This window comes from Hoplias malabaricus, chromosome 3, assembly GCF_029633855.1.
Source record: "Hoplias malabaricus isolate fHopMal1 chromosome 3, fHopMal1.hap1, whole genome shotgun sequence".
NCBI classification, from domain to species: Eukaryota; Metazoa; Chordata; class Actinopteri; order Characiformes; family Erythrinidae; genus Hoplias; species Hoplias malabaricus.
The window spans coordinates 6,990,566-7,010,004 of record NC_089802.1 but is presented as its reverse complement, the minus strand read 5'-3'; the positions used below and the strand labels follow the sequence as shown (position 1 = coordinate 7,010,004).

The following is a 19,439-nucleotide window of genomic DNA, read 5'->3' as shown; positions in this document are numbered from 1 at the left end:
TGTGAGGAGTGTGGTGTGTTCTCCACGTGTCTGCGTGGGTTTCCTCCGGGTGCTCCGGTTTCCTCCCACAGTCCAAAAACACACGTTGGTAGGTGAATTGGCGACTCAAAAGTGTCCGTAGAGTGTGTGTGTGTGTGTGTGTGTGTGTCTCTGTGTTGCCCTGTGAAGGACTGGCGCCCCCTCCAGGGTGTATTCCTGCCTTGCGCCCAATGATCCCAGGTAGGCTCTGGACCCACCGCGATGCTGAACTGGATAAGTGGTTACAGATGATGAATGAATGAATGAATGAATTGACAAAACAGAGAAAGAAACACTGACTAAAACATCAGCGCTACGTTAGAGACGTGGTTTCATGAACTGGTATGTCTATACTTGCAACTGAGATTTAGATCATGAGCAGCAGAAAATGCAAACAACTTTGAGCACTGATCTTTGGAGAATTTTGAAATTTTCCCATAGAATTAACTGTAAATTTGACTTTTTTTTTTTGAATTTGAATTTTTTTTGTTAACTATATGATTTCAGCTAGCTTTGAAACTCTTTTGTGATGCAAATTCCATCTGCATTTTGTAATGTGTGAATAAAATATTTTGGTTGTGATGTGGTCAGTGTAACATCATGTAGTGGTATAAAGAGCATCTCTGGAACAGCGTAAATAAATCAAGTGGTTCACGTGCGAGTTTGGAATTAGTAATCAGCCTGCACAACCATGCCAGGGAAGTGTGGGGCTTTAGAGCAGTCTAATACCCACTCACTGTCAATTTGACATGCTAATATTCCCCATGTGCATTGCCTCAGCCAAATAAACACTGCCTTCATACAGCTGTGGGTAAGGCAAAGTACAGCAGGAAGGAAAGGAGACTTTCACCTAGCAGACTCATTAAAAATGCATATAAACAAACAATTTCATAATACAACAACAAACGTGATATGACATACAGGAAATCAAACATGGGCTATGATAACTGTCCATTATAATGCATATCATTTTAATTTTCTACATCATTTGAACACAGCTGTCCTTTCATGATGAATGGTCTAATAGAAATTACTTGGGATAAAATCTTTCTACATTGACTTCCATTGAAGATTAAGAGATTTCTCCTTCTTCTTTAAATTTCTTTTTATTTCTGGACAGCAACAGTATGTAACTTTAAGAGAATAAATAGTGAAGTTGCTCAGAAAGGGTTCAGAACAAAACAGTGATGTAGAATAAGTCAACAAGATCTGTTTAGATCATGTCTTTCTATAATCCTTGATACAATAAGCTAAAGGAGGACGTGGAGGCAGTGAGTAGGATAAAAGCCAATAAGGCAGCTATAGTTGAGGTCCTGCCAGTAGCTGTGGCCTGCTCACACATTAGTACATGCTTCAGAGCCGTTTTCTCTCGGATGAGCTCTCGCCCTTCGCTGCCGTTGTATGCTTAGCTGAACCTATGTGTGCTTTTAGGTCCTTTACGCCTTTATTTGCTACACAAAACATGGAAATTTCTTTTTTAATTCATCCGAGAACTTACATTTTCGTTTCGTCATAGCTGCTCGAGATGAGGGTGGGTACATGAGCTTTGCCTGACGTAAACAAGAACTACTGACGTGCAGACTGACCAATTAATTGTTTACAGAGAAGGTTATCGACCAATAACGGTAGCTCTACAGTCAGACCGTCCAATCAGAAGATTTTAGGCTACTTCACCACGCCCCCTTCTCACTCAAGCGAACCAGAGTAGGGGAGGGCGGGACTAGTTTGTGAACGAAACTTCTCGAAGTTCTATGGAAGCTCTAGAAAAACAAAATTCGTTTGTGAAATTCCGCCCGGACATATTTTTAAGTCTAAAAAAGAGGACATATCCGGGTAAAAGAGGACATCTGGTCACCCTACATAAACAATGAAGAAAACGTTATATTTAGCTTTCTGCTAAATGCTAACAAAATGAAGTGGTCTGATTTGAGGGTCTTGGACATTTGCACATCATAATACACGAGCATGAGATAAGCTTTATTTTCTTTTTTAGGTTGTACTTCAGTACACAGATACCTAGGGAATTGTTCAATATGTTTAATGTGCATTGTGTTGCTAATTCGAGCAAATACATTTCAATTTATGAATTGTATGTGTGTATACCTTTAAATACTTTACTAATTTCTGAATCTGCCAGTACTCAGAGGGCAGGTCAGTATGGCTCTCTCCTCGCCTCTCACCCTGCTCTTCATCCTCTTCACTGTCAGAAGAGCTCTCACTGAACACTTCATTTCCTGTTGCTCCAGCTGGGCTCTTCCTATACAAGCGTACACACACACAAACACACTATTTTAGCAGATATGTCTGAGGGGATTTTATAAGGGAAGAAGAGAGTCAATGGGCAGTATATATAAATATTAGTTCCATTATTATTATTAATAAATCCCATACAATCACACAACTGCTTGTACACAGTACAAAATGTACATTTTCCTGCAATATTATGCTCAATTCTTGTTCTAGAACTTTCCACTGTGAGAAGAAACATCAACACACACACACACTTCTAAATACTGAAGAAAAAGTGTCAAAATATCAAAATCAAGAGAAAAATGTAATGAATGAATGAGAAACATTTACGAAAACTGTAGTTATTTGTGAAATCCTTTACAAGAAACGTACGTCAACAAAACCTATGGACCACAGAGACATTATCAAAGCATCTGCAAGCCACTCTACTTCGAGAGGCCATCCTCTCATGAAGAGCCCTCCAAGAGCCACGGACCCAGAGCACCAATGCAGAATGACTTACAGAGCTCTGAAAAGCATTTATGGTAAATCTTTTTGCCAAACGGCCCATCACAACTCAAGAGTGTATTTGAAGTGTCAGCTTAAGCCATGGTCTCAACCTAAGCAGCAGGGGATGGAGAGCAAAGAGAGCAGAGAGAGAGAGACAGAGAAAGAGAGAGAGATTGAGATAGAGAGGAGAGAAGACTGGAGTGGTCATCAGAGACTTTCAGGGGTCTCTTTTAAAGCTCTCTCTCACACACACACAAACGCAGCTGGCCATTAAAAGAGCCGGGGCCACTGGGGCGAGAGGATCATGAAAACAGCGCAGGCTGAAGCTGGGAAAGGGCCAGTGGGATGTAGATATGTTTTCCAGGGGAGAAAGCTGTATCGTTAAAAGCCAGACAAGGCTCTTTATGTGTAATCTATGCCATGGTAAACACTCATTAAGGTGTTAATTATTATCACGCCATAAACTCTGGTTTTCTCTTATGCCTTTATCTCTTATGTGTTATACAGTGTATAATATGATGGGACAAGCTAGTTCAGCTAAATATAAGGGTCACTTTATTTGTGAAATTATCAAAGAATTATTCTTTTTATATGAAGTAGCTTTAGCCAAAACTTTAACAAACTTATAGACAATAGGCAACCATTTGCAAATATGTTAAAGCTCTGTTAGCACAGACTGCAAAGCAGATGGTTTATTTAAGGGCTTCAGAGAGCCTCTAAAGACTATAAAGAATACAGAAATAAAGAAAACATGGTTTAGTGAGTTATTTGCATTGCATTCTGCTGACATTAGGTCATTATTGACATTATAGATGTGTATTTGAGGATCTCTAAAGCTTCTTCCCCTGGCTTGCTGTAGATCATATGAATACGATCAAATCTAGGCATCTAGGCAGAGGCACAGTAGGACTGTACAGTTCCAGAAGCAGGCATTCCCCATTCTTTATAGGAATGGCAGGCAGTGTTATCAGGAAAGTTGAAGATGCTGCTCTACGCTGCAGGACCAGCAGACAGACCTCAAAGAGGAGAATGACCAGAAGCTTCTAGAAAAGCATGTTAAGGCCTCAGGAACATAGCAGCTAATTGCCAACCCCACTGGCAACCTCATCCACGTCTTAGTATGACTGGAAGATGGAAACTCCCCCGCAGCTGAAATAATTCACTGTGAAAAAACAGTCGCCTTTTCCAAACCAACGACTCGAGAAGGGCCTGTCCGCTCGGGCCTGAGATTAAAGGTTCATTCAATTAGGCATGTAACTAAGAGAAGCTGTTTCAGGCTGATGTTGGGAGGCATTTCAGCTTTGGCTTCTACTTTAGCCCACACTGTGACAAACCAAACTCCTGACTGGAAGCACCTCTGCTTGGGTCACACAGCGTGTTATAAATCAGTTTATGATGACTTACATTTTCTGTGAAGACAGACAGGCCAGTAACGGAGATCCAGAAAAATCGGCCTTTTTCTTGCTCTCAGACTTTGGGGACTTAGACCTGCCTTCTGTGTTTTTCTCACTTCCTGTGCTTTTTCTTGCTTTCTTCTCCCCAGCCTCTCTGTGTGAAAACAAAACAGTGAATATTAATAAATAACTTTTGTTATTAGTGCCACGAACACTATAAAGTTATTGTGAAATCAGGCATTTAAGCTTTTCCCCCACAACGCCCATTTTCTTTTGGCTGGTGGTTCAACAACCATTAGTCAACTTGCCAGTCTAGCTTTTCTTTAACAGATCTATTCATGCTGTGCCCACAAACATGGGCTTTCATAGCAAGCAACCTATGATACAATTAAAAAATGATGATCTTGGTATGCAGTATTTGCTTTTGACTGGGATTCCATTCAATTTTTTAAAACTGCAGACTAATAAAATCATTAAGGTTAAGACTTATTTAATGTTAAATTCTGTAGAAGGATACAGCGTCAGAATTATTCACAGTAGCACTAATAAGAACCAGATGTCTGAAGAGTTTAATCCGTCTAAAAGGTTTACTCATTTGTTTTTTTACAGATGTTTGTTTTTTTTAAATATTAGAACCAACAGCTGCTCCATCGTTGTTGATATTGCAAGTCTTGGCCCAACATTTTTAAAAATCTGAATCAGTTTCTCTCCATTTAACTATTTCACATAAAAACTTTTTCCAAAATGAGAGAATTATGCAGTTATTTTGAAAAAAATATATAATAATACCCCATTTTTTATGACATCAGATTGAATAAGGAAATTATTAGATAGCTGTAGCCTTGAGAGGGCTAAATGAGAAGTAGCTGATGAAGGTGGAGGCAGCTGGAAGGGCTCAAGGGTCTGTTAGATCTATCTGTGGATGGGGGAAAGTGTGAAGGATCAGGAACAGGTTTATCAGCTGGTCGTTTCTGAGCCCTCTGGTGCCATGCAGAGAATACAACCATTAACAGCTACAAGAGAGAAGCTGTCTGTGTTTTCTCTCGTCCCATTATTTATACACCATTTAACCATGTCCATATATAGTGTGACTTCTCATGAGTGGGTGGAGTTCACAGAGTGCTTTTTCAGATGTGGGCATCAGTAGTAACTAGTCATGGCCTTGAGGACCTAGCCACTGTCTTTGACGGCACTCGTGAGGGTGTCTACAGGGCTTTGGAATTGTCACTTACTCATGAGGGGATGTGAGGCCAAGGTTCTTCCATTTCAAAGATGGTTCTAATTTCTTCATACCGCCTGACTTGTTCAGCGAGAGCTGTTGTCTCGCCTTCTCATGCACATTCTTTTCCTGATGCTCGTAAGACCTCAGGGTTTGGCCTCGTTCCTCCAGATCAACGGCTTCCACATGTGGGATTTTCAGAGTGGTCGGAGGTTCTCCTTGAATGACAAAATCCTGTAGAGGGATTTTTTTTTTTAAAGGGGAAAAAAGATATGAGAAGATATTCAAGAAAAGAACTCGTGTTAATTTGCGCTGAAACGCAAGCTGTAAAATATACAATAAACTGATCTTGTAAAATTATACAGACTCAAGTTGTTAAAAAGTTCTTCCTATGAATGGATGTTCTTTTAACTTAGTCCTCTGTTCCCTGTGAGTGAAACTGCGATAATGCTCAGCGGCATATTTTCCAGCCTACATATGACATGTTGCCTCTTTATTGCCGTCTCGGAGAGGCACATCACACACTTGTGCTTGATCAAGACCGGGCTGCTTGTCCTTCGAAGGAGACGTATAAAACTAAATCACACTTTTTGAGTGTGTATCACTAGACTCTTCAGTAAGACAGCCATTCTCCACAGTCCACTGACAGAATAACAATTCACTCTTTATTGAGTTATGGGGAGTAAATGATGAAAAAAAAGAGGGGGGAAAAAACAGAAACAGATTTTCAAGGCTAGTGCAGTGGCCTCCTCCGTTAATTGGTCGAACAATATGAAACGTTTATTGTTTCTGTACATTCCGCTAACTGCAGTCTGGCAGCTTGGCACACACTGAGTAGAGCCTTTGTGGCAATGCCACTCACTGATGATTTTTGACATATTGAAGGTCTCTCTCTTTTACTACCACTGAGCATTCCAATAGGGTGCAGCATATGAATTGTTCACAGGCCGGGCCACTTTTAATCACAGACACCTGCTAGGCAGAAGTCAGCTCGTGTTGCCACCATTTTTCATCTGACTCCAGCCATCTCACATAATAAATCGGTTGGGTTAACCCCATCAAAACCTAATTCCGTTAAATTCAGACTATTGGGTTTTTGGAGAGATGTTCTTGTTGGGAGGCAATGTTGTATAATGTTCTTTAAGTCCCAAAATAGCCGCAACAGAGCTGAGAATTCACATTCTTAAAAAAGAAGAGAAGAATAAAGCAGCAGCAACCTTTTTTGAACAGACATTTATGGGTTAAAAAGAGTAGGGCAAGAGAAAAATGAAAATGTGAATAGGCATTGCATTGAACAAGTAGTGCCAAGCACACGCTGTCCCTTCCAGAACCTTGTTTAGTCATTAAAAGCCCAAAGTGGTCAGCATCTGGAAGAGCCAAAGCTAAGTCCAGCTCCACCCGACTTTATTTAATATACCTGTAACCGCTCAGCCCAGGAATATGTGAGAAGCAGCGGTGCTCAAATATGGCAGGAAAGCAGCTAAACAGAGAAGTGCTTGTCAAAACATGATTAGAGCATTTGGTGAAAAGGAAAAGCTTGCATTTCTGCTCAGGAGCCGACTGCGTCTGAAAAACTGACGTAGGAACCTACTGTTTTCATTACTTCTTCGCTGTGTGTTGAGTGAAGTGGAGATGCTTGGATTAGTATGGATGGAAAATAAGCAGGGAAGAGGTGCTCGCTGTTAGAGAAGCACCTCAAACACACACCTTCTCCAGACAGATCATGACAGCACTTTGGCTACATCCAGCCTGCGCTCTGATTCATTACAGAAAGACGTAGGGAAAACGAATGCCAAAATGTGAAGAGCTGGTCGGACAGAGATTGTTTAAATGATACACACTCTTCTGGAGTTTCAGAGTCAGACCATGCACGCTGATGTAAACAGCCTGCTAATCAGGAACTTTACACAACAACAATTTCAAACAGTCCGGCTTGATTGCTTTCCCCCAGTGGGAGAACTCTCACTCCCCCGTTTGCTCTGGCGCAGCTGTATTAGTTTGATTGAAAGTGTCTGATCTAATAAATGTGTGAAAAGGCATCCGTTTTCTGAGGAGCTGATGTGTTAGGAGATACAGCATGTTGTCTTTGGCCTCTGGGCTTGTCCTGACTCTGAGCTGGGGTACGTTCAACCTCTCCGGGTGCTGTAATCAGGCTCTGACTGCAAGCTGGACGACAAAAGCGTGTCGGAGCAGACTTATTACTGCAGCCCAGGCAGTGATCCAGAGGAAATGAGCCTCTGGGGTGAAGCAGATTATTCAATTCACACAGCAGCAGCCCCCACAGCTCTGCTGGTAGCTTTATCTGTGTACAATCGATGAGTGGACGTGCCTCTGGTGAGGACGATTCAGGTGAGTGAATATCAGACTGGGACTCAAGTGTGAGTGAGGACACATACAGCACTCCCTCTTCACAGTCTGCAAATATGATTAGCACAGGCAAGTGAAAGAGGAATATTCAAACATTTTTTTAATGCTTAAAATTCCATCCATTCATGTTTATGTACTGGCCCGTAGACATGGCTAAATACGGGATAAGGATTATAACTAAACGGAACTTACAACTAGAGAGACGGATTAAGCAAGAATGTTTTAAAAATCATTGTGTTAACACAGCATTGCTTTTTTTGATTTGTGTTGTTTAAATGTTATTATACTGTGCCTTCAAAATTGTTAGTTGTAGAAATAGATTAAAACTGAAAAATCGGTTATAAAAGAGTTGGGATTTTTGTCAAATTCAATAAAAACAATAATCTGGGATTTGTTAATTCACTTGAACATTTATTTAACTGATGAAAGCAGTTAAATAAAGTTGCTTTTTTAAAATAACAATATTTAAAATCTGATGCCTGCGCCTCCCACTCCGGGTGACTGTCTGTGAGGAGTTAGTGTGTTCTCCCTGTGTCGGCGTGGGTTTCCTCCGGGTGACTGTCTGTGAGGAGTGTGGTGTGTTCTCCCTGTGTCTGCGTGGGTTTCCTCTGGGTAACTGTCTTTTAGGAGTGTGGTGTGTTCTCTGTGTCTGCGTGGGTTTCCTCCGGGTGACTGTCTGTGAGGAGTGTGGTGTGTTCTCCCAGTGTCTGTGTGGGTTTCCTCCGGGTGACTGTCTGTGAGGAGTGTGGTGTGTTCTCCCAGTGTCTGTGTGGGTTTCCTCCGAGTGACTGTCTGTGAGGAGTGTGGTGTGTTCTCTCTGTGTCTGTGTGGGTTTCCTCCGGGTGCTCCTGTTTCCTCCCACAGTCCAAAAACACACGTTGGTAGGTGGATTGGCGACTCAAAAGTGTCCGTAGGTGTGAGTGAATGTGTGTGCATGTTGCCCTGTGAAGGACTGGCGCCCCCTCCAGGGTGTGTTCCCATCTTGCGCCCAATGATTCCAGGTAGGCTCTGGACCCACCGCGACCCTGAACTGGATAAGAGATTACAGATAATGAATGAATGAATGAATGCCTGCGCCTCACTCAGAAAAAGTTGGGAAGGAGGAAAATAATCAAATATTTATAAAAATGTTCCAATATATTTCATTTCACCTTAAATGGTCCAAGATGTAACTGCTGCACTACTTTTATCCATTCCACCTTAAACGATGCAACATTATTCAGCTGCTTTTGTGTAATTGCTGCATTACGAGCCCAAAAAGTTCATTTCTCACAGAAAGACTGCAAAGAATTTGAGCCCAAACCCATCTCAAGGGTCTGGAATACAGTGAAATCGTGTATTGTGGTCAGAGGAGATTCACATTTCTGTTGTTTTCAGGAAAAATGGACATCAAGTTCTCTTTACTTGATCGCTATACTTTTCGCAATTTATGCACTGTGTTCCAAACACTGGGAATAATGTTTCTTGCGTTTTCAGTGGAAGTGCACAGACATACACAGCGCTTTAGTTCAGTTTTCTTGGTTACAGCCTGTCTGTCAGTCATTCTCAGCTCGCTGCGCTCATGGCCAAGCTCCTGTCGCTGGCATTGTAAAACATGAAAGCTTGGAGGGCATTTTTATGCACACACAACCATACACACACTGGCCTGACTGCCTGGCATCGTTTCCTCAGAGAATAATAATGTCTTTCTATTCACTGCCACTCATAATCCAGCCCAACCCGCCACCACAATGCCCAGCCTTACTGCCCTGTAGTCAGAGTTGCTCCCACAGCCAACCACCAGCGCCACAACCAGAATATGCCCTGGATTCTAAACTGTGTGTACTCTGCGCCCTGAAAAACTACTACCCAGTCCAGGCAGACAAGGAGTCTATTTATTCTGTTGTTATAAGCCGATTTCCTGATAATAGAAAAGTTTAGAAGACTAAGTAGGATCCAAGAATGCACTCGTTTTGTAGAACACATTAGAAGGAGCAGCACTGGGACAGTATCCTTCAACTGGATGCAATCAACCAATCATTTCAAGTGATGAATGAACAGCTGTTTGAAGTTTCCAGTGGAGTCACAGCTACGACAAATCAATCTGACAAAAGCAAAAGCGTCCACCGTAACTCTGAGGCTTTTTTATTTTTTTTTATTTTTTTTGGTTGAACAACTCACTCGCCATCGAAGGCAGAAATTGGCTGAGAACTTTTGCTTTCAGGCCCTCCTCCCGACAGACTCCTTCAACCCAAAAGCAGTGGTGCTGCTCAGCAAAGCATTTGTCATTTCTCAAAGGCAGGAAGGATTCCAGGTGAGTATAGCTACTGAGCAAACACTCCAAGGACCTTCAAGTGCTCAGAATGAAGCATTCTGTTGGACTCCAACCCAGTTTTACTTGGACAGCTCGATAGAAGGAGCTTCTGTAATCCTAAAATAAATTTAATCTCCATCTCAGTGGCTTCATAAGCAGAAGTTCAGGGAGACGGTATTCCAAGGTAACTTACGGGAGTGTCGTGCTGTACTTCTCAACCTTACTGTTAGACCAGTCCCCGGCTGTAATCACCACAGCACAGGCCAACACAGATACTACAGTCTGCCCTTCGTTTTCCATCTGCAAACTATATATCGCAATGAGATAACATCACCGTAATTTACCAAAGAACATAAAGGGAAATCTGTCTCTGTGATAGAGTTTCCGTTATGACCGTTCAAGGACAGAATTATGTTTGTTGTAAAAAAGGCCAAGAGTCGGCATAAACCATCAGGATGAGCCTGAAGGATTTGTATTAAAAAAAAGAAAAGTACATGTTGGATGGGAGCCTTTGTTTGCTTCAACAAGAAACTATTTATTACTGACAAAACTGAGATCAGATAGAGTAGCGGAGCCAGATCAGAAATAATGGGAAATGGTAATCTATTAAGGAAGTTTATTCTAAAAAAATATATATGACTATATGTAATATGAAAATATATATTAAATAATATATAAAAATATATTATGTATTAGATCATTACCTACTATATTAAATATATTATGGAATATGTACACAGACGTTTTTGTGAATATTCAGTCTTTTAAATGTCACCAGACTTAGACAATGATGCTTTATTTTCATTACTGGGAACTTATTTGTGAATTTATGATTTCTTTTTCAAGTAAGAAACTCATTTAATATTCAATAATTCATTATCTGTCTCTGCTTATCTAATTCAGGGTTACGGTGGGTCCGGAGCCTACCCGGAATCACTGGGCGCAAGGAAGAAACACATTCTGGAGGGGGCGCCAATTCTTCACAGTACGACACACACACTTAGGTACACCTATGGACACCCAAGTCGCCAATCCACCTACCAAAGTGTGTGTTGGGTCCTTGGGAGGAAGCCGGAGCACCCGGAGGAAACCCACGCAGACACAGAGAACACACCACACTCCTCAAAGACAGTTACCCGGAGGAAACCCACGCAGACACAGGGAGAACACACCACACTCCTCACAGACAGTCACCCAGAACTGGACTTGAGCCCACAACCTCCAGATCCCTGGAGCTGTGTGACTGCAACACCTACCTGCTGCACCACCGTGCCACCCTTCTTTTAATATTATTAAATTGATAATTAGAAAACATATCTGAACCTTGTTTTCAGCTTGAGTAACTTGCCTGTCTTTACATTCTTTCATACTGCAGTGATGTGAAAAATAAAGCGGAAGAGAAAACCTCTCTCTCTCACTCTTTCATGCTGTAACAGTCAGACACTATCTCACAGCAAAGTGTAGAGCACACACTGATTTCCCATCACTCTGTCCTCCACTCCTCTGCTCAGCTGTGATTAATCTGAGAGTGCATACTTCACACTGCAGCCTCAGGAGTGAGTGAGAGAGTGGGTTCATATCTGCTCAGAGGATGTCTATGCTGTGTTTCTCTCTCACTCATTGCTCTCCCATCCATGTTGACAGAGGTGCGAGAGACACCTCAGCTCTGCCCCTGATTGGTTGTGCTCATGTCTCAATGTCATGTGTCTTCAAGGGGCACTGAGGACTAACAACCCCAACATGAAAAACATCTCTCAAAACCCTCCCACTAAACCAACACCTTTGCTGCTCAGAAATGGGAATCTCTGAAGGAAGGCTCACACTTTCTGGAGCTAATAAATCTTTGGGAGCTCTGCAGTGGTAGGCTGGTACCTGATTCGATTTGTCAACTTATTTCACCTGCCCACAGAGTCATTATTATATAAAAGAGATTTTTATTCCTAGTTGGTATTACTAGGTTGGACAAAATAAACAAATTAATATTAATGTTCTGAGAGCATGAGTGTCACACCTAGCAGCATAGTATTCAACCTTTTCCATTCAAAACACAGACCCAATTATTATACCCAGGTTCCTCACTTTAGATTTCAAAAACAATACCTGCTTACTGATGATGTCAGCAAAGTGTGAAGACTTGCTCTTCAGAAGTGTGACCAAGTCTTTGTAGACCTCACTTTGTCTGTCGTAAGCGTTCTCCTCTCCCTCTTGCTCGACTCCCTGGAAAATTAAAACACATGAGGTCCAGAACAGTGCGAGTGAAAACATCCTGGTCCACTGCCTGTCTCATGGTGCTTTGGCAGAAACGCTCAAGTGGCTGCATCTATTGACAGAGAAAGGTATTTTGGAACGAGGCAATTCATCGAGTTAAAAGAGTCAACAATCTTGAGGCCAACATTTTTGTGGACCTCACTGGACAAAAGCAAAAGCAAAAACACTGTCGCTTTCCAATTAAAAACATGTATCTCTATTTTGATTCATTTTTAGTTTTCTACATCACTTGAACACAGCAGATGTCCTTCACAGTCCTTCCATTTAATGAAGAATGGACCAATAGAAATGCTCCAAATGTTTCTTTTTTTTTGAGAGAGAGAGAGAGAAGCAAGATTCAACAAAAAAGAGAGAAATGCTTTCACCTTAGTCCAAAGTTCTAGATGAGAGAGGGGAATGTTGTGGTGTGTAAAACGTTCCCCTTTGATTAATTACACACACATTTTGGTCAGAGAGGCAGTTCGAAACACTTAGCATAGTTACAGAGGCAAAGCTGGCTCAGAACCACACAACTGCATATCTTAACTTTTCAACGTCGCTTACCTCATGGTTTGGAAAAGTGTCTGTGTATCATTTGGTTCACACACATTAACAGCTCGTTGTGTACGTTAAAATTATCTTTCAGCATTAGTCTCCTTGACAGGCCGACAGATTTAATTTGCAGAAAAACCATGCTCAGCCATTTAGCATCCTGATGGGATCCGTTCATTCCCCACAGAGCGACTCAAACTAGGCCTGGTAGGATTAGCGTGTCTGGGTTACAGACTTACTGTCGCAAAAGACATGTCATGAGGAAACTGTCTGATACAAAACATGCTCAATAAACTAAGGAAGGGGGAGAGAGGGGGGGAAAAAAACAAAAAACCCTTATGACATAAACACTGGGCAATTTCTATACAATAGTATGCACACAAACAGTCAGAGCACTGGGACTAATTACTGTATTTTTATGCTGAAAAACAGACGTTTGCCACAAATTAGTGTTATAATAGATGCTGAATAATAAGCCTTTGTTAAGACAAGCAGCTCAGTTTGGTTCCACGCAGTGCAGCATTCATTCATTCATTATCTGTAAGCGCTTATCCAATTCAGGGTCGCGGTGGGTCCAGAGCCTACCTGGAATCATTGGGCGCAAGGCAGGAATACACCCTGGAGGGGGCGCCAGTCCTTCACAGGGCAACACAGACCTACGGACACTTTAGAGTCGCCAATCCACCTACCAACGTGTGTTTTTGGACTGTGGGAGGAAACCAGAGCACCTGGAGGAAACCCACGCAGACACCGGGAGAACACACCAACTCCTCACAGACAGTCACCCGGAGCGGGAATGGAACCCACAACCTCCAGGTCTCTGGAGCTGTGTGACTGCAACACTACCTGCTGCGCCACCGTGCCGCCCCCGCAGTACAGCAGAGTACGGTTAAATAAGAAGTGCAAGTAAAGAAGCTGAGGTACTTTGACTTTAAAGTCGAGTGCTTGATAAAGTCGAGGGCATTTCTTACAGAATTGAGGTAGACTCCATCCGTGCTGCATGTGATGAAGAGCGGTTCTGTGTCACATGGCTCGATGATGAGGTAAGCAATCTCTCCATGTACTTGCCTCCAGGGCGGTGAGTGGCAGCCATTGTTAAACTCATAATCTGTGAAGTGATGCATCCAGAGCTGTTACATTGAATCAAGAATAAAACCTGAAACCTTGGTCAAGAATTTGAAAAAATGTAACATTTGACATTTGATAGATAGGAAAAGGTTATATGTAGCTGTAAATAATACATCAATAATAATCATAATGTAAATAAATCTACAGGAGCTTATAAAGTAGTTTCAGATAAAACCTGCAAATAATTGTCCACTAAAAGTATCACAAAGTGTGTACATTCACAGACCAGTGCAACTCAGCAGGTGAAGGAGACAAATGTGCAGTAAACGGTTGCTTGTGGAAGGCTGAAAGAGTGCAGGCTCCAATGAGAAAAGCTGAGGCTTCTTGCCAAAGTGCTGCCAGTGAAGATGACTGATGGCTCTTCAGTGTGGAGCTGCTGCAGACAGCTCAAGTGAGAGCGCTGATTTCACCCCCAAATAAATCACCCTCACAAACACCCCCGCCAATACGTCCACACACTCCAAACTGCTCTGTGTATCCTCTCTACTCACCCCCCAACCCCACCCCACCCACATTATTTGCATAGAAGGTTCCAATTTGTCCCTGGCGTAGGGGGACCCATTTTTCAAAATGTGGCTAAATTCATCATTCCGAATTTGCAAGGTGGGTTACTGTCCTCCCCAAACATTTAATTGTTATGGCAAATCTGCCCCTTCACATGAGGGAGAGAGGTGGAATTGATGAATCTCTCTGTAATCTGCAATCTGACATATATAATGGTTTCCATGTTGAAGAGTCTCAAACACAGACATGTTGTATTTAAAGGATATCCAGCATTGCCCACTAATGACGGTGGCTTGAGGAGTGAGAGAAATAAACATACGCAAACTCTAGGATACGTTACGAGCAGGAAGGGATAGTCCGTTTGAAATTGAGTGAGTGACAGAGAGAAAGAGATGGAACGGAGGAAAATGAGCGGGTGAGAGGCAGAGGAGGAGCAAGAGTAATGCAAACCTGATGTGTAGCACACCGACTTCAGCGGCTTCTTCTCTCCTGCGCCACACACACTCTTCAGCAGCTCAACATCATGCTTTACAGCAGCTGGACTCAGCCTGACCTCTCTGAGCACATGCACACAGAGACATGAGCTTAACAAATACAACTTACTCGCTGACTTAAGTTAGGCAGCTAATTAATAAAAGGAGGCTTTGGTTTTATCAATGTTCAGAACTCTATTGTAAACAGTATGCAAAAAAATATAATAATAATAATAAAAGAAGCATATAACCACTGAATTCAGTAACTAGTGGGACCTTCTTTACTGACAATACCCTCATGCTTTCTCTATCCAGTGGTTAAGAGAAATGTTTGGCCCATTGCTCTATCCAAAACCGTTTCGGTTCATGTATATTCTTGCGGTGTCTTGCTTCAACAGTCTGCTTCAGATTACACCATGTCATCTCAATGGGACTAAGATCAGAACATTTTAAATCTGAAAATTCTCCCGTATGATTTGCTGTCTACTCTGTTGTTGATTTACTGTGTTTTGAAATTGTCATTCTGCTCAACCCAGTTCAGAACACACACACAGACTCTCTGACATTCTGCTGCAGAATTAGGCATTCACTCCTAGCGACTGCAAGCAGCAGAGGCCCTTAAACAGAAAACCAGCCAACATCATTATTACTACTACCACTATTACACCCCTTCACCATACTGCAAAGCTAGGACTAGGTCTTGCCCCCAACACAAAATTAAACTTTCATACCTTTTTTTGTCCATGGAATATGGCAGCGTAATGTAAAATAATACAGCAGTGCTATAGAACATCAAAGTGGTCATTAGCTAAGTTGAAGTGAACAGCATTTTTTGGTTTTTGTTTTATAAAACCAGGTGTTACTGATGGGGTTGAGTGGGTCAAACTAAACGAAACTAACTGGAACACTTGCCTCCAATAACTAATTCTACTCTTTCAAATCTTGCTCAACTATTTTTAAACCATTTGTGTAATAAATAGAGACACAGGTTTTTGTGTTTATTGTATATGAAGTATTATATTAAATGTTATAATAATGTAATAAACTTTTTGGGACAACTGCATATAAATGAAGTTAATTCATTCATTCATTATCTGTAACCCTTATCCAGTTCAGGGTCGCGGTGGGTTCAGAGCCTACCTGGAATCATTGGGCGCAAGGCGGGAATACACCCTGGAGGGGGCACCAGTACTTCACAGGGCGACACACATTCACTCACAACTACGTACACTTTTGAGTCATCAATCCACCTACCAACGTGTGTTTTTGGACTGTGGGAGGAAACCGGAGCACCCGGAGGAAACCCACGTGGACACGGGGAGAACACACCAACTCCTCACAGACAGTCACCCGGAGGAAACCCACACAGACACGGAGAGAACACACCAAACTCCTGACAGACAGTCACCCGGAGCGGGAAACGAACCCACAACCTCCAGGTCCCTGGGGCTGTGTGACTGCGACACTACCTGCTGCATCAACATGCCATCCTAAATAAAGTTAATATAACTTATAAATAAATTATTGTCTATGAAAGGGTTAAGTGCTCTATTCATTATAAGTTATTCATTTCAATCTTAGAACTCCAGGGTTCCTTGGGAGATGTGTTAAACTTGTATTCTTTCATTAATCAATAAAATCTCTAAACTGTGCTGGAAACTAAACCCCCAGACTTTAGAAAAAGAACCTTATTTTACATTAAATCAAATATAGGTCGTACTTTGAGAGTGGTGTGATGGAGCTGTTGAGAAGCTGTTTGTCCAGTTCTTGCAGGATGTGGAACAGTTTAACTTTGAGTTCAGCTTTTGTGCTTTGGTCACCCTCCATCACGGTGTCCAGCAAAGGCAGTGCAGACGGGTCCTTTCCTTCTGCTGCAGCTAAGCTCGGCCCCATCATCATCAGCACAGGCTCCCTGTTAGCTGTACAAACACATTCGCCTGTCGCCACCCCTTTCCACAGCGTCTTCACTAAAACATCCTTTCATATTTAAATTTAAGAATTTATATTCTTTAAAGTTCTGGAATAATCTGTAATGTGTTTCCAACAAAGCTTTGTAGTAACCACATGAAGTAACAGATCCTGCTTGGATTTTAAACATTGCTTTTAGTGTAAAATAAATTAAAAAGAGATCTTCATAGTACATGGCGACTTGCCATTTTTTTAGCACTCATAAAACATGAACAAGACGTGAGAATTAGAAATACTGGAGCTATAAATCTTCAGGCCTGTGACTCAATGATTGTTGTGCGCGTACCCTCCAAACAGGCCTGTGCTTCTTCGAGTTTGCTATCATTAGCCAGCTGCAGCAGCTTAGAAAGCTGGCCGAAGCTGCATACAGAAATGTCAGGAGGTGTCAACTGAAGGAGAGGACTTCCATCTTCATCAGTCTCCCGAGAGTGTACCGAGGAACCACTGAAAGAGGACGAAAGACAGTAAACCCAATATTCATTTTAATGCATTTTTCAGTCTCAAACGTAGTATGACATTCCTGGTGTAATGAGGAACTGAAGAATAAGGCCATATACGAGCCCTTAAACATTTAATAAATACGTCAAGTCAAAAGTAAAGAGCTTTTTATTCCATGGTTTAATAAGCTACAAAATCCGAAATAAAAAAATAATCCATGGCTGGGATTCATGAGAAATCTATCTTAGGGAAATGAATAACAGAAGACCATGATTGTGTGAGGTGACTGTTTTCACCCAAGCTTTTAATGTGTTCATTATGCAATGTCTAAATCAAATTATATATTAAATATTCAGAGCTGTCTGGCGTATGTGCAGATTTGGAAGTGTGGAATATGAATAGACTAGTGTGGATTATCAAGATCATACAAACTATATTCTCTGTAAAGCTTATACAGTGTGCAGTGCTGGACTCTACCTGAATTCATACTCTGCGGTGAAATCAGAAGCTTGGAGAGCCGTTGCCCACTTCAGTGGCTCAGTAAACACTACCCCTGCCTCCTCAGGGTATCTGCTGTTGAACTGCTCCACAAAGTGAACAATGTCTTTTAATAGGGCTTCATTCAGCGAGGTGGCTTCCAGCCTGCCCTTGGTCCATTGAGCTGCCCGGGTCAGTGCTATCCCCATTGTTAGAGAGGGCACTATACTAAAAACAAACAAGTTTACTGTGTATGTAAACAAACTCTAAAGCATTCTCTGCATTTGATCGTCAACAGGCGGTGAAGTATTTATAATGCTGCTGTATGTCGTAAACATTTATTGTACAAATTAACACAATTTCACTTTTATATTTAGAAACAAACAACACTCAAAAGCTAGGAGAAAACCCCATGCATACTTATAACATTAGTCTCTAGCATATTTAGTAGTGAGAAAACCCTGGCTCTGAGCTCTCTCTAGAATGAAGCATTTCACATTAAGCTCCTCTAAAGGACACTTAAACATTTAATAAGGCAGAAATGCATTCAGCTGTACTACTGTTAACGTCAGTGGCTCGTGTTCAGGGATGACTCGTTTAGCCAACACAGAGTAAAACTAAATGTAGAAACCACGACCAAACAAACAAACCTCTGCAGGTTCGGAACGAGACGATAAGGCGGTCTAAATCTGCTCTGCTACAGTAACGTTTCACCTTATCAAGCCTAGTCTGCCCGAGCAGCCCAGCTCTACAGAGGAACCGGGTTCAAACTCTTAGCATCGGTTTGAAAAGTGAATTACCGAGTCACAGACCAGCTGCAATGAATCCGTCCACTCTGTACCCACCGTGTCTCTCTCTGTCCTAACCGCGGTAACTAAGGTAACAACAACACCACGCGCTCCGGTTACTAAGATACAGCCTAACTACATAGAGCAGAGAGGGTCAAAGTCGTGAAAGCGGAAAAAAGCGAAGCGCGCAAGGAAGAAAAGTAAATTAGTAAATATATAAATAAAAACGAAGTTGGGGAGGAACACCTTCATTTTCTAAAATCTAGAACCAGTGTTTTCAATTAAATAAAACAGCTCTTGCAGCTAAATCTATTGTAGCTAATGCGTTTGAATGCGAAGATATATTGCATGTGGGTAATGCTTTTAATGAACAGTCTTTCATGAACAGACTGCGGTAACAGCACAAAACCCAACACACATTGATAGGGAGTGTTTGGGGAAAGAAGTACGAGGACAGTTATTTCCTTATCCTACAAAACCATTGTCCATAAACATAACTACACAAAAACAACAATAATACAACTAGGGTCAACCCGGCCTCACACCTATTCGTGATATAGTCACATAGCTATATAGGGGACTGCAATTTGTGACATAGTCGCATATTTTCGACATTTTATGCGACAATATCACGATCATAATTGAATGGGTAATTACCATAGAAACACTATGAGACAGTAACACGAAAACTGTTCCTCATTACAGGCGTCATTACTCACAACATAGAAAAAGTCATAATGCGAATTACATAACATAGGTTTATATACCAACAAAGGCATAAAGTATTTTATTTTAATATTTCCCCTAAGCATTGCTTATTATTGGTGTCCTACT

The 19,439-nt window shown here is 41.7% G+C and overlaps 1 protein-coding gene across 4 annotated transcripts in view; it reads right to left on the bottom strand.

The window, feature by feature from the left end:
* Nucleotides 1-18,687, bottom strand: part of odad2 (outer dynein arm docking complex subunit 2) — a 64,584-nt gene extending 45,897 nt beyond the window's left edge. For 2 of the 4 annotated variants that reach the window (XM_066665302.1, XM_066665305.1), the window contains exons 1-10: nucleotides 18,618-18,667; nucleotides 17,818-18,045; nucleotides 17,189-17,346; nucleotides 16,655-16,853; nucleotides 14,912-15,018; nucleotides 13,801-13,937; nucleotides 12,131-12,247; nucleotides 5,384-5,604; nucleotides 4,162-4,305; nucleotides 2,122-2,275 (exon numbers count right to left, since the gene is read on the bottom strand). In XM_066665302.1, the coding sequence (XP_066521399.1) occupies nucleotides 2,122-2,275; nucleotides 4,162-4,305; nucleotides 5,384-5,604; nucleotides 12,131-12,247; nucleotides 13,801-13,937; nucleotides 14,912-15,018; nucleotides 16,655-16,853; nucleotides 17,189-17,346; nucleotides 17,818-18,026 (1,446 nt within the window). In that variant the 5' untranslated portion in view covers nucleotides 18,027-18,045; nucleotides 18,618-18,667. Of the gene's footprint in view, nucleotides 1-2,121; nucleotides 2,276-4,161; nucleotides 4,306-5,383; nucleotides 5,605-12,130; nucleotides 12,248-13,800; nucleotides 13,938-14,911; nucleotides 15,019-16,654; nucleotides 16,854-17,188; nucleotides 17,347-17,817; nucleotides 18,046-18,467 lie in introns of all 4 variants that reach the window. The other 2 variants (XM_066665304.1, XM_066665303.1) reach the window with 2 other exon arrangements.
* Between the last annotated feature and the right edge of the window lie 752 nt (nucleotides 18,688-19,439).